At 41.0% G+C, this 21,868-nt stretch overlaps 1 protein-coding gene across 3 annotated transcripts in view; it reads left to right on the top strand.

The window, feature by feature from the left end:
- CMTR1 (cap methyltransferase 1) overlaps positions 1–21,868 on the top strand; it is a 53,389-nt gene that overhangs the window by 15,978 nt on the left and 15,543 nt on the right. For all 3 annotated transcript variants that reach the window (XR_008665046.1, XM_055329810.1, XM_055329809.1), the window contains exons 5-13: positions 674–766; positions 2,394–2,465; positions 3,616–3,710; positions 3,830–3,902; positions 8,435–8,633; positions 9,409–9,527; positions 11,962–12,058; positions 12,369–12,501; positions 13,221–13,400. Coding sequence is in view for 2 of the 3 variants with exons in the window: in XM_055329810.1 (XP_055185785.1) it covers positions 674–766; positions 2,394–2,465; positions 3,616–3,710; positions 3,830–3,902; positions 8,435–8,633; positions 9,409–9,527; positions 11,962–12,058; positions 12,369–12,501; positions 13,221–13,400 (1,061 nt within the window). In the remaining variant the exon portion in view is untranslated. The remainder of the gene's footprint in view (positions 1–673; positions 767–2,393; positions 2,466–3,615; positions 3,711–3,829; positions 3,903–8,434; positions 8,634–9,408; positions 9,528–11,961; positions 12,059–12,368; positions 12,502–13,220; positions 13,401–21,868) is intronic.

Genomic DNA, 21,868 nt, shown 5'->3' on the forward strand with positions numbered 1-21,868 from the left:
GGCTGAGTTGGTGATGCATGCACCTCTTGCTCTCAGGGTTGTGAATTCGAGCCCCATGTTGGGTATAGAGATTACTTAAAAACAAATAAAATCTTAGGGAAAACAAAGGACTCTGGATATTTCTAATGTATAATGTAATTCAAAAATTAAGAGAAAGCACAGTTGAGATGCCAGTTTCTGCTCTGGGAATGAATAGGCAAGAAATCTTTGTGAATAACACTTGGAAAGGCATCAGGAGGTGAGACCCATTAACATTGGGTCTTCCTGGTATAGTTACTTTTTCATAGACTTACTTACTATATGTACTTCTCTGTGTCTCCAGTGCTCTGATTGTAGGCCCGTTGGGTCCAGAACCAAGTCTTTTTTACTGCATTCTGAGTACTTAGCCCATAGTACGTATTTATGAAATAACATTGGAACAAATGAAAGAAACTTTGAAGGTTTGGGAAGTTTCTAAAGATTCATACTAGAATTGTTCCTGGCCTTCAGAAGTTAACCTTCAGCATCCTGGCTCTCAGTTCTCATGTCTGACCACCATATTTGGCATCAGCTTCCTGGGGCCTTCCCCGTATATCTGAGTCCTTTTTGATTGTTTTGGGGAAGCCCTTCCAAGTTGGGGCATAGCCCTGAGGAGCCATCTTCCCTGACTTACTTGCCTCTTTTTTATTTGTAGCCCAGTGCCTGTGAACAGGTATCATGGTTTCCAGAATGTACCACCGAAATTCCTGACACTCAGGAAATGAGCGATTGGATGGTTATGGGAAAGGTAGGATTTCAGGAAAGTGTACCCTGAATTTTTGGCACTTACCTCCTGACTTTTCTTCTTGAGTCCAGTGTGTATGTATGTATACTCAGTTTAAGAAAATTGTGAATCTGACCATTCTGGCAAGAATAAAGTTTTTTCTTTTTCTTTTTTTTTTTTTTTAAAAGATGTATTTATTTATTCATTCAGAGAGAGCAAAGAGAGAGGCAGAGAGAGACACAGGCAGAGGGAGAAGCAGGCTCCCTGCAGGAAGCCTGATGTGGGACTCGATCCTGGGTCTCCAGGATCACACCCCGGGCTGTAGGCGGCACTAAACAGTTGCTCCACCGGGGCTGCCCAAATAAAGTTTTTTCAAGATAGTGTGTCGAGGGCTTTACAGCTATGCCCCTTGGAGATGTGACAGGATTTTTTTCTCCTAGTCATTTACCTTGCAAGGCAGCACAAAATGCAAAACTTCGGTCTTCCTCATGGATGCTTTTTAGAGTAGCTTTTTACACATTTGTATGTATTCTGGTCATTCATTGCTGGGCACTGTTCCAGGTAGATGAAAAGATGCTGTCTCTGTCCTCAGAAAATAATGAGGGAGTTGTTACAGAGAGAATTTGTTTAATCTCCTTCTGGAAAACTGTAAGAATTTAGTACATAGCTACCAAATCAGTATGGTCTGGAGAGCAGTTCGCAAAGTGTAGGGCCCCCTCGGGATCTCTAAGACCCTTTCAGGGGCTCTATAGGGTGCAAGTTATTTTCATAATGGTACTGGAAAGTTGCTTTTTTCACTCATTCTCTCACAAGTGTCCAGTGGAGTCTTCCAGAGGCTTTATCACAACCATGAATGCAAATGCAGAGAGGAGAGTCTAGCCATCTTACATTAAGCTAGATAGTAGAGGTTTGTAAAAATGAAAAACAATGCCACTCTTCTCAGTAAAAGTTTTTTTGGGAAATAGAGTTATTTTTCATAAAAATATGTTATCTATGTTAATGTGTTGTTCTTTCACACTGAATAAATTAAAATTGTCTCGGTTTCTAATAATAAAGTTGGTATGTGTATATCCTCCACACAAACAAAAGCTCTTTGGGATCTTCAGTGATTTTGAATTGTGTAAAACCTGAGAACACCCAAGTTTGAGCATCGTTGGTTTAAAGATGGCCTCACTCAACCATCTGGTTGGATATGACACCCCTGTGAGGGTTGCTTGAGCCCTTATTTTCTCTGATGTTACCAGGACAGTGTCTGGTGTCTGACGTTTGTCCCCTTTACAGGTCTAGAAGCTTTCTGGTTGAAGGACAGGCTTCTGTCATTTAAGGCATACCCATCCTTTTGCCCCCATGCTCTGGGGACTGACAGCTTGAAGTTTCCTTCCTGTTTGCTTTTCTCAGCCTCAGCATTCACGAGTCTTATATCCATATGGTGCTCTAGTCAGAGCACCCAGGAGGCTGCTTCATCTCACAGCCATCTGGAGTATAGCCAGAGGGAGTTAGGATTTTCCTTTTTCTGCCCCTCAGGGATTGATGTTCTTGGCAGAGACTCAAGCCCCTTCTTGCTCTACTCACTTGGAACCCTTGTTTCTCCATTCATTCCCCCAAATGCAGTCATACGTGATCAATATTGGTTGTTTTCTTCTTTCTGTAGAGAAAGATGGTTATTGAAGACGAGACAGAGTTTTGTGGGGAAGAGCTGCTTCACAGTGTGTTGCAGTGTAAGGTAAGGCCTGTGGCGAGAGCTGGGCTGGAAAACCTGGTGTGAGCGCATGTGCTGGGCTCTTCCAGTCTTTTGAATTGATTGTGAGGGAGAGCTCAAATTTAGCTAAGATTTTTCCTGGAGATTGGATGTTTGGCTTGCTACATTTCTCCAAAGGTATCCTTCTTTCTGGGGCCCTGTAGTGTTGCACTGTCCCTGTGGCCAGTAGCCAGGAAAGGCTCCACTTAACCTCATTGGGTTGGTTCATTACAGTCCTGAGGGGGCCTGGCATAGTGAAAGGTTTGGATTATTCTTTAGTGTCAGATAGACCTGAATTCACATCCTCATTTTTTAACTTTCTTGCTGTGTGACCCTGGGCCAGTTGATCTAGCTGCTCTGAGTTTGTGTTTCCTCATCTGTAAAATGGGGAAAAAATACTTCCCAGGATTGTTGTGAGAATTAAATGGGATAGTCAGCGTGAAGCTCCTACTACTTGGACAAATGTTAATCTCTCCTTGATAGCTTTTGGCATGACTTTGTATCAGGAAGTACACATTGCCGGGGCAGAGTGAGCCAGGGAAACTCTGAGGAAGAAATGGGTTGGAGAAGAAGCAAGGCCTAAGACCAGCCTCACCAAACTTATTTTTTTGTAGGCAGAGGGTTGGGAATATCCTTAAGGTGCCTAGAACTCATGTAAAATGAGGCTTTTTTTTTTTCCTCAGGTTGAAAATTGGAGAAGGGAATAGGGTTCCTGCTGTGTGGGTAGGTGCCATCACAAAACACCGGTCTTGGTTTGTTTTGTCCTCTGAGGAAGCTTTAATATCAGAATTCTGGTCCCTAGGCAAGTTGATGATGGCGTGGAGAAACAGATTTGCTCTGAGGACTTGTGATGCCAACAGGTGGTTTGTGCCTACCCACAGGTGCCATTTATTAACCACTTACTCTACAGGATCTAATTACATTTTATTTATTTTTTTTTAACCACTTTACAGGTGAAGTGGTTGAGAGAGTGTTGAGCAATTTGTCTAGGGTCACACAACTGGTCATTTCAGAGTTGGGATGCAGCAGTATAGTAGCTCTTTCGAGGGCTGAATTGCACTCCTCAAGCTCTTAAGACCCCTGTCCCATCCTGGAGGGTGGTGCTCACCTTGAGGTTCTGATTCTCTCTGGGCAGAGTGTGTTTGATGTCCTGGATGGAGAGGAGATGCGGCGAGCTCGGACCCGGGCCAATCCCTACGAGATGATCCGAGGAGTGTTCTTCCTAAACAGGTTTGCTGACATTCCCTACCTGTCCTCTCCCCTGACATGCACTGTTCCATTTCTTTGTCTGAGCCTCAGCTTTCCATACATCTAGTATACTGAGTTGCGCTTTTCTGTCTTTATTGCAGGGCAGCAATGAAGATGGCTAACATGGATTTTGTGTTTGATCACATGTTTACAAATCCACGGGACTCTTGTGGGGTGAGAACAAGATTCTGTGTCTGAATTCATAGCCCTAAATGGCTTTAAGCTTCAGTGGCCCAGAAATTGCCATTTGTGCGATGCTAGTAGAGTATTCCTGCTCTTTGACAGAGATTTTGCTTTGAGTTCCTCAAATTAGGTCCCATGGTGCTTCCTATGGTCCCAGGGATGGTCCAGTAAGCAGTTGTCTCGAGGGCTTCAGGCCCAGAGCTCTAGCCTCCAGCTTTGCAGATCCTGCTGCTTGCCCCAGGTGGAGAGAGCAGGGCTTGCAACAGTGGCAAAGGGACATTTCTGGGCAAAATCAGCTGTTGTGACATCTATAGGTGTAGGGAACAGAGAGGGGAGTGTATGAGATAGAGCCTGGGCCCTCCTGCTCCATTTAACATGTATTTATCCAGCTCCCACTTTGTGCCAGGCACTAGGAATATAATTTTGAATGAGATAGACGTGATCTCTTCCCTCATGGCACTTAGGTTCTGGACGTTTTGGTGAGTTCAAGAACTGGTAAGGGTGCAAGGTGAGGATGTTTGTAAAGCCCTTCTGTAGAGGCCAGTTGTTGCCAGGGTGAGTATGTAGTCCTTACAATGAGCTTGTTTTTCAAATTCAAATTTGTGACATCATCTGATTGGGGTGCCCTTTCTGGTATGAGAAGGGAGTGCTTGGGGAAATGTGAGTATTGAATGAAATGTAGGCATCTGGATCCTTTCACTGATGTATTTAAAATCAGTATCGTGTCTGAAAATCTAGGCTGTGGTGTTCAGTGAGGGATTGTGAGGCAGGAAGTACAGCACTTACATTGTAGGTGGTGTCACTTAAGTTCTTCCCTTCTTTGGGCCTCAGTTGCCTCATCCCTGAAATTAGCCCTACTAACCTGTCAGAGGATTGGGGTGGGACCAGAGGCCCTTAAGATCTGATCCAGTTCTAAGACCTGTGATTTCAAATGTGGCCACTTTCCCTTTCTGCCTTTCTGAATCAGCTTTGTGTGGGATCATAATTATTAGATTTTGCCCCTTCTCAAGAAGTGGTAGAGCAAAATGATTTTCTACTCTGCTACCTCTCGTTTCTCTGAACACAGACACACCATAATGATAGAGAAAGAAGAAAGGAAATTTCATTCTAGCGTTCCCTTCAGGGTTTCAAAGCATTTTTACTCAGTCCTAGAAAGTTAGTTCTCTTTGACAGTGAAGGGCCAGGAGCCAGCTGTTCCCAAACCTGTTTCTGCTTCACTCACTCTCCTTCCACTAGACCCCCTGATTATCCACCTGCTAAAGGAACTTATTTTCTAAGTTCTTTCATGTTTCAGTTCTACCTCCCTAACTGCCTCCCTCCATGCTGGCAAAACTGGCATGTGGACCCCTCTAGCCTATATTCATTTCTCTCTCCCAGGCCTCCCTCACTGTTCTCTAGGACCAGCAGGCAGTGCAAAAGGGCTCTAGGAATTAGCATCTTGAGAAAATTAGGTTGATATAATGTTGCTTTAATTTTCTGAGCTCCAAATGATTTCCTTTAAACCCCTGCCTGGCAGTGGAGCTCTGTCAAGCTGCTGGGAAGTCACAGCATCATTTTGGGCTTTTGAGTATAAATGCCTCCAGCAGCTGGTATCTGGTTATTGTCTTTTGCTGTCAGGAAAATGAAATGGGCACCAGGGTTGTACCATTCAGGTCAAGGGTGGAGATGTTCGTTACATAGGAAAAGGCAGCTGTGTTTGTAATGCTTCAGGCACCTTCTTGACCTGAATTGATTGTTAGTGGCCATGGAAAATTGCCTTTTCAGAGATGTTTCTCTACACTCCACTATAAAAAGTGATTTCTTTCCAGCCCCTAGTGTTTTCTTCTCCCTGAGGTCCAGAGTGACCGCCAAGCCCAGTAGGCTTGGTGTGTTTTCCAGGCGAGTCAAGATGCTCTAGAGCAGTCACCAGCAGAGATGGAAGTGACCGAGGGCCCAGACACACACCTGGGTTTGCTAGGGTCTCAGTGACTCTTGGATCAGGCAAATTTTGGAATAAGAGCATTGAGAAATTGAAGCTTGGGCAGGTATGGGGAGGTGGGAGGTGGATGGGACGACGAGGTTTTTCACTGGCATTCTGGTTCTGTGGGTTGTGGTAAAAGAAGAGAGACTAGGTAGGGAAACAAACTGTAAATACAAACTGGAAGAGACAAGGAAAAGAAGGGAGTTTAGATTCTTTAGGTATATGCTAGCATATAATAAACCATAACATTATGTGCAGGCTTTGTGTGCCTGGGAATATTGCTGAAGTAGGTAAACATTGTCTGTGAAGCCTAACAGAAGACAAAAATTGAATGTGGGTCTCTGAGTTGTGGTGGTATCATAGAGGGAATTAGGAAGCACTTAAAAAGTGCCCATTGAGCCTGGAGTACTACATGAGACATTGGAAAAGGAAGAAGATGGAAAAGGACAAGAGTTTTGACTCCAAGGAAGTTGATCCAGTTGAATATTGTATCATCTTATGTTTGTTCAGTACTTACAGTTTATAAACATCTTTGACATATGGTACTTTAATCCTACAACAGCCTGGAGAGCCTACATTAGTCCCAGTTTACAGTTGAGAGAGCTCAAGCTTAAAGGCGTAAATTGTATGCTGCCCTTAAGCGCATAGCCAGTAAGTGGCAGAGGTGAGAACTCCAGCTGTCCTTTCTCTGAAAAGACCTTCTGGCCATGACCTGTGAGGGCCACATGTCTGGAAATTACAGAATGAGATCATACTTATGCATACTTATGCCCTCTTTTTGGAAGTGAGATTCTTTCATTGATTCATTTTCCTTTCTTGCCCAGTCTTCCTGTGGGCCAGTGGCTCCCCGTAGAGCCTAGAGCCTGGGGCTAGGGCATGGCTAGTGGTAAGGAACATTGTTTTTCCTCCTTCCAGTATGTGTAGGCCTTAAACTTGTGATCCCTGCCTCATCCCCACTATACTGCCTCAAAAATGCTACATTATGTTCTCAGCAAATGCTGTTAGGTCTTTTTTTGTGTGTGCAAATGAATATAATCCAAAAATATGAATAATTGATGGCTCGGGAACAAAGAATACTGGACTAGATTGGTGAAGAAGAGAAAGAACTGATATATCTCAGCTGTACCTGGGTGGGCTTGTCATAGGATGACAAAGTTTATTTTTAGCTAAAGTCAGTTTCTCGAGACTTCTTCACTGTTTTGATAAAGCTGGGTAGCTATCATCAGAGGCATGGCCCTTTTTAACCCAGAAAGTGGCTGGATTGTGAACATTAGTATTTTCCATTTCTTTCTTAAAACTGTCTCTCCTAAAGCTTTCTGGTCTTTATCTAGCAGTTGCAGAACTCTGGACAGGTACTCAGCCATTACAAACCTGTGGAGAGGGAAGGCTGAGCTAACTAAGCTCCTTCTAGATGCTGGGTGTTCCTCGGGGACCTCTGTAGTTACCTGCTCTAGAGCTCAACTTCTTGTCACCAGTGCAGATGGTATATCCCCTCTGCCTTAGACACAGTATTGGGTCCAGCATAAATTTCAGGTTAAGAGTTAAAAGGTACTGGAGTGACCAAAACCCAGCAACAATTCAAATGATTATTGTAATTTAGTTATTCCTGAGGTGGGTGGGTACTCTGGGGGCTGTCTGGAGTCTACACACCAGCATTTCCTTTGCCCTCTGCCTGTCAGCCTCCATCCTCTGCACCACTGCCCCATGTCCTGGCTAGCAGAGGATTAAAGGCAGAAGGGAGTGCAAAAAGGGGAGACTCAATGCACTGTGATTACTTGGATTGGATTCTGAAACAAAACAAAGACTAGTGAAATCTGAATCAAGTTGAATTCAGTTAATAGCAGTGTACCAATGTTGGTTTCTTATTTTTGACAAATGGCCATGCAAGATGTCAACAAAATTGGAATCTGGATGAAGGGTATATGAGAACTTGGTCTTTGCAACTTTTCTGTAAACCTAAAATTATTCCAAAATAAAAAGTGAATTGGAAAAGAATAGGGAGAGCCAAGAAGGAGGGGGAGAAGGGAAGCAAAGGCTGTGGTTTGAAAGGTAGACCCTGTGACTAGGAGGGGGAGATGTTAGAGCCCCTCAGGCTCTGGATAGGAAGACCTGAGTCCAGCAGCCAGGCTGATTGGATTCTCATGTAGCTTTGCTGCACACAGACTGTGAACCGGTTGCATTGTGTCTTGGTGTCTTTTATTTCCCTGTCTGTAAGTGGGGGATGCAGCATCTATTCTGCTCAGTAGGACTCTTGAAAGGCAGGATTTGGTAAGGAAAAGACTGAGAAATAAAAATGCATACTCAGATTCCTATTAAGATGCTTTTATTATAAGTCTGAGGTAGACCCTATGCTTGAAAAGCATTAGGGGTATTTTGAGGTAGGGATAGGCAACTCCAGAGGGTGATGACCATAGGAGATCATATCCTGGGTGTTGTGGCCTCGGTGGGAGCTCTGCGTTATGTTTGCTGAAAGGCTCATTTTACTCCCCCTGCATTCTCCTTCCTGTTCCCCATTGAGCCAGACTTTTTCCCTTCCTCCCCTGTCCTCCACTTGCCTTTGCAGAAACCACTGGTAAAGGACCGGGAAGCTGAGCTTCTCTACTTTGCTGACGTCTGCGCAGGCCCAGGCGGTTTCTCGGAGTATGTGCTGTGGAGGAAGAAGTGGCACGCAAAGGGCTTTGGAATGACTCTGAAGGGCCCAAATGACTTCAAACTGGAGGACTTCTACTCGGCGTCCAGTGAGCTCTTCGAACCCTATTATGGTAGGGACATGAAGGAGGAGGGTACTGGTGGTGATGAGAAATGATCCTCTGTGGGGACTTGAGATCAGAAGCAGTTATTATCCCCTGAGAATGTTTTCTTTACCAGGTCTCTCGGACTGGGGTTCCCAGATTATGTCGTGAAGGTCTTGGTTTCCTCTAGACTGTCCCTTTTTATCCCAGGCCTGGAGGATGCAGGTTAAACACTCCACTAGGCAAACTCTCATCAAAACCATATTAAATCCTCTTTTCTTCTCTTGTGGTGACAGGAGATAATGAAATTGCCTGATCTCCAGCTTAGAATTGGCAGGGTTATTAACCAGTACAAACCCCATGCCTGTCTCCGGCACCGTGCACCGCGTGTGGAATGCGCTGGGTAACAGACAGCGCCACAGCAGTCCCCTCCACTCTTTCTTGATTGCTGTGATTTGGCAGCAAATCTCAAGTTTTTTTGTAACAGTTCTTAGTTAAAAATTGATATCAGTTCCTAAATGTAGATGCTTTAAACACAATTTTAGTCTTGAAGAGGAAGAACCTGTGTTTCAGTTGATAACTCTTTTTGAATTCTGCTTTATTACAGCAGGGCCCTGTTTTTGCCTGTTGGTCCGTCACTGCAAGGCAGCTCTGCAGGATAGATGCTGATAGTGGGTTGCTCCTCACAGGGCCTTTTCTCTTGGTCCTTGAGGAGAACGTGTGTTCACAACCCCAGAGAGCTTGTGCCCCAGCCCCTGAGACACACAGGGCAGATGAGCTAACTGTGAATCTTGTGTCCTATCAGGTGAGGGTGGGATCGATGGAGATGGAGATATTACCCGCCCAGAGAACATCACTGCTTTTCGGAATTTTGTCCTAGATAACACAGATCGCAAGGGCGTCCACTTTCTGATGGCCGATGGGGTAAGTGATCTCTCCATAGGGTGATGCTTTAGGTATTTATCTTGTTAGAAGCTTTTTTATTTGGTCCTTTGCTGCCCCAGATCGTGGTAGCTCACTGTTCAGATAGTAGGGATGTATGATGTATGTTTTTATTCTTTTTGCACATATTTTCAATGATACTTTCGTCAACGTTGTAATGTTTTGGACACCTTTGCTTGGTGGCCCTTCTTCGCTTACTTTCTCAGAGGACCTTGATGAGAAATGCTAGGGGAGAACTATGACTAAGATGGGCTAGGCAAAATGGATTGGGAAGAATATTTCCATCATTTGTCACCTGGGCGTGGCTCCTGGTAGAGGCTGTCCTTAAGCTCCTGAGCCTCTGGATGGCTGACAAATGACCACATAACCAAAGGCAGCAGCTCAAGGGAATCCACAGGAGGCTCTGTCAGTGGTTGGACTGAAGTGAATATTCAGGGAGCCTTGTTCTTTAGGCAGCTGCTGGAGTTACTTAGGACATCCTACTGTAGCTTTCTCACCTAGCAATCTGATGCTGTGGGTGGTCTTTTCTGGAGTGAGGCACCACTTATTCTAAGAAGGACCGAGAATATGGCAATTGCTCCAGGGTCACATGGCTAGAATTGAGAAGAGCCTCTAGAGCTCCTTGGGTGGCCTCTCAAGCAGTAATCATGTGGAAAGGTGAAGGAATGTGCTGGATGTCAGGATCTGAAGATGCCCTGGTTTACCAAAGCATTATGCACAGCAGGGAACAATGGAGAGACAGGCCTAGGGGAAGAAGAGGGAGGGGCTACTCCAGCTCAGTAGATGTGGGGGCCCGATAATGCTTGGAGGCACTTGAGGTGCCATGTGGCAGCCAGAGTGCAAACTCAAGTGTTGTCTTTCTGCTTAGGCAACATAGACTGGAGACTTGGCCTTTTTTTGTTGTTTTTTAAAAAGATTTTATTTATTAGAAAAAAAAAGATTTTATTTATTCATGAGAGACAGAGACAGAGAGAGAGAGAGAGAGACAGAGACATAGGCAGAGGGAGAAGGAGGCTCCTTGCAGGGAGCCTCATACGGGACTTGATTACAGGACCCCAGGATCACGACCTGAGCCAAAGGCAGATGCTCAACCACTGAGCCAGCCAGATGCCCCCCCCCCCCCGTTTAATTGACTCTACAAATAGACATGCATTTTGGGAAACATCTATAAATTTATAAAAAGGGCATTGCTAAACAATTTTTGATTCTGAGTCCTTTAGCTGTTACATTTCTGGGACTGAGTGAGAGAGACTTGATCTGGCTGGAGCCAGCTTAACAGAGGTCAGCCTCTTATACTTTTTTTAAGAAAATTATTGTGGGGATCCCTGGGTGGCGCAGCGGTTTGGCGCCTGCCTTTGGCCCAGGGCGCGATCCTGGAGACCCGGGATCGAATCCCACATCAGGCTCCCGGTGCATGGAGCCTGCTTCTCCCTCTGCCTATGTCTCTGCCTCTCTCTCTTTCTCTCTCTGTGACTATCATAAACAAATAAAAATTAAAAAAAAAAAGAAAAAAGAAAAAAAAATTATTGTGATAAAAAACATACAGTGTACCATCTCAGCTGTTTTTAAGTACATAGCTCAATAGCGTTAAGTATGTTCACATTTTCATGAGACGGATTTCCTTGCTTTTTTTCTTTTTGTGAAATTGGAACTCTGTAGCTAGTAAACAATAACTTTCCTCTCCCTCCTCCTCCAGCCACTGGCCTCCTTGACTTCTCTGTGAGCTTGGCTCTCTGCCCCTTGCTGGCATCTCACAGGGATGGAGGCCACTTCAGGAATAGCAGGGCATATTTGAACAAACACCCTGGCCAGAGAGCCTGCAGGCTGGAGGGAGAGTCCTGAGATAGGAAGGGAGTTTTGGTCAACAGAGAGAGAAATCGCTGTGACTGGTAGAGTTGTGTTAACTTTACTCCTGTCACCACACTGGGGCCTGTTCAGTGGTCAGCACGGTGGCTGAGTAAGCCCAAGCAGAGTATTCATACCCCTCTCTGGGTCTTGGACTGACCAGGGTATTTTGTTTCCTATGTTGTAGTTGGCCTGTGACCAGCCAGTATTTTCCCTCTGTCCTCCTTTACTTTCCCCCTGGATTTCCCCATGGGGTTTTGTTTGTTTGTTTTGTTTTGTTTTCCCCCATGGGTTTTAAAATTTTTTGGACCATCTCTTCGGAAAGGTAGACTTGGTTCTATCTCCTCTGAGTGATGGAGCAGAAGAGCGGCACTGTTCTAGTAGTCAGGCCTGGATCCTTGTTCTAGCTTCATCCATGAGGTGCCATATGACCATGCCAAAATAATTTAAACACTGAGCCGTATCTTTATCAGTCAGATGGTGGAAATCAATGAAAACACTTGTAGGGTAGGGATGAGTGAAGTCCTCATCACTTTTCTTTCCTACTCCAATTCTTATACTCTCATTGCAGGGGTTCTCAGTGGAGGGGCAGGAGAACCTGCAAGAGATCCTCAGCAAGCAGCTGCTGCTCTGTCAGTTCCTCATGGCCCTGTCCGTGGTCCGAACAGGTGATGTTTCCTCAGCCTAGGACCCATTAGAGGCCCTATTGGACAAGAGCATGTACAAGGCTTAGGAGTAAAACAAACTAAAAAACTGTTTATATTAGTTGACAGGTGGTTAAACAAGGAATATAGAGAAGTAAGTGCGATAGAATCGCCAAATTCCCCTTTAAAGCTGAATCTCCCCCCTTAAATTGCCTCTTTATAATGGGCCCAACTGGTGGGTCCCTGGTTTTGTCACATTTACTCCCTGAGATTACCTTACCACCTCCTGGGATAGAACCCGCTGACTACTGTTGGTGTTTTTGCTCTAATCTAGGAGGCCACTTCATCTGTAAAACCTTTGACCTTTTCACACCGTTCAGTGTGGGGCTCATCTACCTGCTGTACTGCTGCTTTGAACGAGTGTGTCTCTTTAAGCCAATTACCAGCCGTCCTGCCAACTCAGAGAGGTGAGGCCTTCCTCTCCACTTTAATCAGACTAGTTGACTAAATGTTAGAACAGCAAATTTTGATGCACCTCTATGGTGTAACTACTCAAGCTTACATTAAAACCCTGATTTTAAGGAAGTTATTAGAGTCGATAGGAGTCAGGATTCAGATCTTAATGGTTCTGTGATGTGCCAGTTCAGCTTCTGCCTCCTTCTCTACGAGCCTTGTTCTTCACACTTTGTGGGGGATCCTTAGCTTGGTCCAGGAAGAAGGTGACCAAAAGAAGCGGCACCTGAAGGGACATGGGCCTGAAGGGTAAAGGGGCTGCCAACCAGAGGCACTATTGCTATCCTAGTAGTGACACAGTACACATCATGCATGATGTGAGAGAAGATGTGGCCAGTCTTAATTGCTAGATGGCTTATGTTAAAATATAGATTATTGGGTTCCATTGCTGGAGAATCCCACAGTTAATTAGGTCTATAATTTACCAGACTCCCTAGTGATGGTGATGCAGCCAGCCTGGCATAGGGCATTTGGGAACCGCTGCCACAGAGAGTAGAAATACAGCCCAGCATAAGAAGGAAGGAATTGAATTGAACTTTTGCAGCAGAGTCTGTGCTGTTCTTTGTGCATAGACTTAAGGCTGTTGAGCTTTATGGCTCAGCAAGGAGTTTGGGGAGGATGAATGTGGGAGAGAAGCCCTTGCTCAGTGGACTGACATGGTGTTCTCTGCCAGGTATGTCGTGTGCAAGGGCCTGAAGGTGGGCATCGATGACGTGCGGGATTACCTCTTCTCAGTCAATATTAAACTCAATCAGCTGCAGAACACCGATTCTGATGTCAACCTTGTGGTCCCTTTGGAGGTGATCAAGGGAGACCACGAATTTACTGACTACATGATACGGTCCAATGAGAGGTAAGCAAACCAGGTGTTTTTTGCTGACACCACTGGGGTATCAAGGAAGACTAGAGGATGAAGAACTGAATGACTGGCTCTTGGTATCACTTTGTCAGTCATAAAAAATTGGCAACTAGGATTGATCTGCTTGTTCCAGGACTCTCTGGGATTTTGACACTTCGTCCTTCTTCCTTGCTCTGTCCCTGGGGTGGCTGTTGGGAACCTGGTTGTCACAGCCCTGCCCATGGGAACCTGAGTATGATAGTGAACTCTGATAGAGAGCAGCCTTGTCCTGTGTTCCTGGAGGCAGGAGTAACTACTCTTTAATTGCTTCTGTTTGTGAAAGGCTGTCATGGTTGTTGCCTTCTGAAGCTCCCTGTTTGGAGACAGGAGATGGCTAGGAAGCAAGTATGCGGCATACTTTGGAAGTTTCTAATATTAAAGCTTTTTTGCCAGTTCATAAATTTCCCAGATGGGTGATCTGAATGAAGTGTTGTTTTGTTTTAAACCTTTGATTCCCCCTACCCTTGAAATAATTTTGTAGTGATTGTAATAATTTAAAGTTGTGACAGTTGGCTGAGTTTTCTAAGTGGTCAAGCCTTAGAGAAAAGTTTTTGAGGTATGTTGGAGTGTTGTATAGTAGCACTGAATCACCAAGTGCTTTCTCATGGGGCAAAACAGGTATTGGAAGGGTCATTTCTAAGGGTGTAGAGTCCTGTCTCCCAGAGAAGGTATAGGTGGCCCTGGAGAATTACAGGAGAGGTAGTCTTTACCCATTTACCATCATCCTACAGTATTTTAACTTTCCACGGTACTGTCAACAACGCTCTCATCTTGATGGTAATGCCAGATACCAAACTGGAGCAGATACTGAGCTTCATGTTATATGCGAGGAAACAGGTGTGAACTGGCCTAGAGTCAGCAAAACCAGGGCTTTGTAATATTTCTGGACTTCTTTTTTGCTGAACTGTGCTGCCACCTGCTATGAGTGTGTGTGGATATGTTGCACAACTGGACTTCTCAGTGCTCCCAATAGTGCAGTATTTAAAAGTCCTATAATGAATCGGTTTTCTTTCTTTTTTAAAAGGATCAATGTAGAATTCCATAATTGAAATTCAGATCTTATGTAAACACTTCAGTCATATTTGACAAATGTATATATCCATGTAGCCTACATTTCATTTTATGAACAACAACATTACTGTAACCTCAGAAAATTTCTTTGTGCCCCTATCCATCAAGCCTAAAATAACCACTCTTATTTTCATCATCATAAATCAGTCTTGTCTATTCTAGAACTTTGTATAAATGGAATCATAGACACTTTTGTGTCTGTTTTTTTTTTTTTTTTCTCCTTACCATAGTGTTTTTGAGATTCTTTCATGTGGGATTTGTTTGTTCCTTTTTATTGCTGAGTAGTATTCCATAATATGAGCATACCAAATTTATTATTCTTTTGATGGACACTTAATGATATTTTTAGTTTGGGGCTGTTATGAATAAAGCTGCTAAAAACATTCTTGTGCAGGGCTTTTGATGGACAGATGTTTTCATTTTTCTTAAATATCCAAGAACAGAAATTCTAGGTCATAGGTTAGGTGTATATTTAACTTTTTAATAATGCCATACAGTTTTCTTTTTTTTTTTTTTATTTTATTTTATTTTTTTTTGCCATACAGTTTTCTAAAGTGCTTGTACCAGTTTATAAATCCTCCAACAGAGTATGAGAATTCTGATTGCTTTACATCTTTGCCAACATTTGATATTGTTAGTCTTTGTCATTTTAGCCATTCTGGTGGGGGTGTAGTGTTATACCATTGTGGTTTTATTTTTTTGTATATTTTTATTTTTATTTTATTTATTTTATTTTATTTTTTGAGATTTTATTTATTTACTTATGAGAGAGACAGAGAGAGGCAGACACATAGACAGAGGGAGAAGCAAGCTTCCTGCAAGGGTCCCATTGTGGGACTCAGTCCCAGGCCCCTGGATCACAACCTGAGCCAAAGGCAGACACCCAGCCACTGAGCCACGCAGACATCCTTTTTTTGTATATTTTTAAAATTGAATATTGTATTAGTTTTAGGTGTAGAACATAGTGATTCAGTATTTATATACATACATGAAATGTTCACTACCATAAGTCTAGTTACCATCTGTCACCATTGTTGTTACAATGTTATTAACTATGTTCCTTATGGTCTACTTTATATTCCTGTGTCTTATTGATCTAGCTGGAAGATTGTACCTCTTAATCCCCTTCACCTATTTTGTTCATCCCCCCTACTCCTTCCCCTCTGGCAACCATTAGTTTGTTCTCTGTATCTGTAAGTCTGTTTCTGTTTTGTTTGTATCTGTTCATTTGTTTTGTTTTTTCAATTCCCCATATAAGTGAAGTCATGGTTTTGTCTTTCTGTGTCTGATTTATTTCACATAGCATAATAAGCCTCTAGATCCATCCTTATTGTTGCAGATTATAAGATTTCATTCTTTTTATGGCCAAGTAATACTTCATTGTATATACATGCATCTTCTTTATCCATTCATCTATTGATGGACATTTAGCTTGCTTCCATATGTTGGCTGTTGTAAATAATAATGTGATGAACCTAGGGGCACATATGTCTTTTCAAATCAGTGTTTTTGTTTTCTTTGGATACTAGAAGTAGAATTGCTGGACTGTGGTAGTAATTATTTTAATTTTTTGAGAAAACTCTGTGGTTTTTCATAGTGGGTACACTAATTTACATTCCTACCACTGCGCAAGGATTCCCTTTTCTCCACATCCTCACTAGCACGTGATATTTCTTTTCTTTTTGATAATAGTCATTCTGTAAGGTGGTATCTGTTACGGTTTTGATTTGTATTTCTGTGATGGCTAATGATGTTCAACCTCTTTTCATGTGTTTATTGGCTGTTTGTATATTTCTATTTTGATGTGTCTCTTCAAATCTTTAGACCTTTTAAAAATTGATTTGTCCTTTTATTAAATTATGGGGGCACTTTCTATATTTTGAATACAAGTCTGGTTTCAAATAATGTGTTGTGAATATTTTGTCCTAATATGTGACTTGCCTATTCATTTTCTTAATGGTATCTTTTGATAAGCAGAAGTTAAAAAAATTTTTTAATCATTTTTTTTTATTGTGGTAAAATATACATAAAATAGTTTACCATTTTGACCCTTTTTAAAGTGTATAATTCAGTGGCATTTAGTCATTCATACGGTTGTAGAACCATCATCACTGTATATTTCCAGAATGTTTTAATCATCCAAAACAGAAACTCTGTAGTTAAACAATAACTCTCCATTTATACCACCTCAAAGCCCCTGGTAATCTCTATTATACTTTCTAGCTCTATGAATTTGCTCTTCTAGGTACCTCATGTAAGTGGAATCATACATTGTTTTTTCTTTTGTGTTTGACTTATTTCACTTAGCATGTTTTCAGGGTTCATCATGTTGTAGCAGGTGTCAGAATTTCAATCCTTTCAGGGCTAAATAATATTCCCTATATATATATATATCACATTTTGTTTATCCATTCATCTGTTGTTGAACATTTGGATTGTTCCCACATTTTAGCTGTTGTGAATAATACTCCTCTGAATATTGGTGTGCAAACAGCAAATATTGCTGTTTGAGCCGCTGCTTTCACTTCTTTTGTGTATACACCAAGAAATGGAATTGTTAGATCATGTGGTAATTCTGCTTAAATGATGAAGCTACTGAAGAACTGCCATACTGTTTTTCATGGCACCTGCCCCATTTCACAATCCCACCAATAATGCTCCAGGGTTCCAATTTCTCCACATCCTTATCAACACCTGTTATTCTCTCTCTCTCTGTTTTTTTTTTTGTTTTGTTTTGTTTTGTTTTTTGTTTTGTTTTTTTGTCTTTTTTATAATAGCCATCCTAATGGGTGTGAAATGGTATCTCATTGTAGTTTTGACTTGCATTTCCCTAATGTCTAATGATACTGTGCATATATTTATATTGGTCTGTTTGTATATCTTTGGAGAAATGCCTATTCTAGTTCTTTGCCTATTTTTATTTTTTTTAAAAGCTTTTTTTATTTTTTATTTATGATAGCCACACACAGAGAGAGAGAGAGAGGCAGAGACACAGATAGAGGGAGAAGCAGGCTCCATGCACTGGGAGACGGACATGGGATTCGATCCCGGGTCTCCAGGATCGCGCCCTGGGCCAAAGGCAGGCGCTAAACCGCTGCGCCACCCAGGGATCCCTCTTTGCCTATTTTTAAATTGGTTTGTTTTTCATTGTTGAATTATAGGCGTTCTTTATATATTCTGGATATTAATCCCTCATCAGATAAATGATTTGAATTTTTTCATTCTTTTTTCCCCCTGTATTATGTCATTGAATGTACAGTTTTTAATTTGATAAGTTCAATTTATTTTTTCTTTTATTGCTTATGCTTTTAATGTAATACTCAGGAAATCATGATTGAATCCAACATCATGAAGCTTTTTGCTATGTTTTCTTCTAAGAGTTTTATAGTTTTAGCTTTTCTGTTTAGGTCTCTGATCCATTTTGAGTTAATTTTTGTATTAACTCCAGCTTCATTCTTTGCATGTAGATATCCAGTTTTCCCAACCCACTTGTTGAAATGATTGTTCTTTCATCATAGAATGGTCTTGGTACCCTAGTTGAAAATCATTTGATCATATATGCAAGGGTTTATTTCTGGGCTCTCTATTCCGTTCCATTGCTCTGTCTCTCTTTATACTTCTTTAATTTATTCCTAATATTTTATTCTTTTTGACACTGTTGTATGTGGAGTTGTTTTCTTAATCCTTTTCAGAATTCTCATTATTAGTGTATAGAAATGACTGGTTTGGTGTGTTGATTTTGTATCCTGCAAGTTAGCTAAATTTGCTTATTATAATAGTTTTTGGTGGAAACTTTAGGGTTTTTTGCATAAAAGGTCATGTTATCTGTGAACTGAGATAATTTTACTTTTCTTTCAGTTGGGATGCCTAGAACTTTTAAATTTTGATGATGAAATTCAACTTATCAATTTTTTTCTTTTTGTTAGTGATTTTTTTTTTTCCCCTAAACAGTCTTGGCCTATACTAAAATCCGGAAAATACTTTCCTCTTTTCATCTAGAAGTTTCATTCGTTTAGGTCTGTAGTCTACCTGAAATAAATTTCTTCATGTGGTGTGATGGTAGGAATCGAGGTTCTTTCTTTTTCCTTATAGATAGTTCCAGCATTGTTTGTTAAAAATACTTTGCTTTTTCCATTTAACTGGTTTGGCCCTCTTGTTGAAAATTATTTGACTATAAATATGTATGTGCAACTGATTATATCTAGAGGGCTCTGTTCTGTTCTGTCCATCTGTTTGTCTTTTGCCATATTCTCTGTAGGTGATGACTGTACCTTGAAACAAGATACTTTGAGGTCAGGTAGTATATATTCTCCAGCATTGATTTTTTTTTTTTCCCGCCCAAGACTGTAAGCTAGTCCAGGGGTTTTTTGTAGTTCTATGTAAATTTTAGAATTTGTCAATTCCTGCAAAAAGCCTGCTGGAGTGTTGATGGAGAGTACATTGAGGTTATGAATCAATTTGGCAAAAATTAACATCTTAACAATATTAAATCTTTATATCAATAAATTTAAAAGCTAGCCATTTATTTAGTTTCCTTGATGTCTCCCCAGCAGTATTTTATAGTTTGTAGTATAGAGGTCTTACACATCTTTTGCTAAATTTATCCTTAAGAATTTTGTGCATTTGGATGTATTGTAAGTAGTATGTTTAAAATGGCATTTTCTAGTTCATTGCTAGTGTGTGGAAATACAATTGATTTTTGTGTACTGACTGTATCCTGTGAGAATGCTTAATTTACTTATTGGTTCTATGAATTGGACTATTTTAGATACCTTATATAATTGGAATCATGCAGTATTTGTCTTTCAATGACTATTTCACTTAGCATGATGTCCCCAAGATTCATTCATGTTGTCTCATGTTGCTTAATTTATTTTTAGTTGGAATAATACTTCATTGTATGTAAAGGAGTGCCTGTGGTTGGCTCAGTAAGTATATGACTCTTGATCTTGGAGTTGTGAGTTTGAACCGTACATGTGGTATGGAGTTTACTTAAGATAAATTTTTTTTTTAAGATAAAAAAATTTTTAAAATACTCTATCGTGCATGTATTATCACATTTTCTTTATTCTCTGTCAGTGGACATTTAGGTTGCTTCTGCATGTTGGCTATTGTGCATAGTGCTACAGTGAACATGGGAGTACTGATACCTTTTCAAGATTCTGATTTCAGTTCTTTTGGATAAATACCCACAGGTGGAATTGCTGGATCATATGGTAGTTCTGTTTTTTGTTTTTTTTTTCTTGTCTTAGTGCACTAATTCCTCCAGTTTGTTGTTGAATTGAAGTGATAAAAGCAGACAGTCTTGCCTTATTCTTCATTTTAAGTAAAAAGTGTTTAATCATTCATTAAGTATGGTGTTAGTAAGTTTGTTTAGAGAGTCCTTTATCAGGTTGACAGTTTTATTCTGAGTTTGTTTAGAGTTTTTATCATAAATGGATGTTTAATTCTGTCAAATACTTTTCTGTATCTATAGAAATTGTATTTTTCTTTATTCCATTAATACAGTGAATTACATTGAGTGATTTTTGAAATGGTAAACAAATCTTGCATTTTTGGATATACTTTGATTATGAGTATCATCCTCCTATATTGCTATATTTGATTTTACTAATATTTTATTGAGTTTGTGTTCATGAGAGATATTAGTCTCTAGATCTGTATTCTGTTATTCTTCATCAATTGACCTTTTGTCATTATGAAATATCCTTTTTTAGCAATACTCTTTGTTTTGAAGTCTGCCTTGTCTGGTATTAATATAGCTACATTAGCTTTCTTTTGCTTAGTATTTGCTTGGTTTGTCTTTTTATGTCCCTTTTATTTTCAACCTGTCTTTGTCTTTGTAAATAACATATGTTGGGTCTTACCTTCTTATCCAATGTGACAGTCTCTGCCTTTTAATTAGAGTGTTTAGTATAGTTACATGGAATATAATTATTGATATGTTTGGATTTAAATCCTCTGTCTTGGTTGTTTGATTTCTGTTTATCCTGTTTTCTTTTTGTTTCTCTTTTCCTCTTCCCACCCTTTTTTGGGGGGAAAGTTTGGCATTTTTTAAAATGCCTTTGTATCTCCTTGGGTTTTTTTTTAAATACCTGTTATGTTTTAGCTGCTTCGGAGATTACAGTATGCATCTTTATCATGCTTTACCTTCAAAAAGTATTCTGCTTCATGAACAATGTAAGAACCTGGGCAGCCCCGGTGGCGCAGCGGTTTGGCGCCGCCTGCAGCCCAGGGTGTGATCCTGGAGACCCAGGATCGAGTCCCATATCAGGCTCCCTGCATGGAGCCTGCTTCTCCCTCTGCCTGTGTCTCTGCCCCCCGCCCTTTTTCATAAATAAATAAAATCTTAAAAAAAAAATAAGAACCTTACCATAGTAAATATGCATTTACAGTCCTGCCTTTATGTTCTTACTTCATATTAAAGCCTACTTTACCTTGCTATTATTTTTATTTTAAACTGTAAAGTCCATAGTGTCTTTTAAAGAGATTTAAATGTACACATGCCTGTACAGGCATATTTTGGAGATACTGTGGGTTTGGTTCTAGACCACTGCAATAAGGTGAATATTGCAATAGAGCAAGACAAATTAGTTTTGTTGTCTCCCAACGCATCTAAAGTTATGTTTACACTGTAATATAGTCTGTTAAGTGTATAATAGCATTATGTACAAAAAGCAATGTACAAATCTTAATTCAAAAATACTTTATTGTAGGATGCCTGAGTGACTCCGTCAGTTGGGCATCTGCCTTCAGCTCAGGTCATGATCCCAGGGTCCTGGGATTGAGCCCTGCTTAGTGGGGAGTCTGCTTCTCGCTCTCCTTCTGCCTGCTGCTCCCCTTGCTTATGCTCGCTCGCTCTCTTGTCAAATAAATAAATAAAATCTTTAAAAAAATTTTATTGCTAAAAAAATGCTGAGCATTGTCAGGGCTTTCAGCAAGTTGCAATCTTTTTGCTGGTGCAGGGTCTTGCCTAAGTGCTGATAGCTGCTGACTGATCAGGGTGGTGGTTACTGAAGGTTGGTGTGGCTGTGGCAGTTTCTTAAAAAATAAGACAACAGTGACATTTGCCACATTGAATGACTCTTCCTTTCATGAACAGTTTCTATGTAGCATGTGATGTTGTTTGATAACATTTTATCAACAGAGCTGCTTTCAAAATTGGGTCAGTCCTCTCAGACCCTACCACTGCTTTATCAACTAAATTTATGTAAAATCCTAAATCCTTTGTTGTCATTTCAACAATCTTCACAATCTTCACCAGGAGTAGATTCTGTCGCAAGAAACAACTTTCTTTGCTTTTCCGTGAGAAGCAACTTCTCATCTGTTCGAGTTTTATAGCAATTCAGTCA

This window comes from Nyctereutes procyonoides, unplaced genomic scaffold, assembly GCF_905146905.1.
Source record: "Nyctereutes procyonoides isolate TBG_1078 unplaced genomic scaffold, NYPRO_anot_genome, whole genome shotgun sequence".
NCBI classification, from domain to species: domain Eukaryota; kingdom Metazoa; phylum Chordata; class Mammalia; order Carnivora; family Canidae; genus Nyctereutes; species Nyctereutes procyonoides.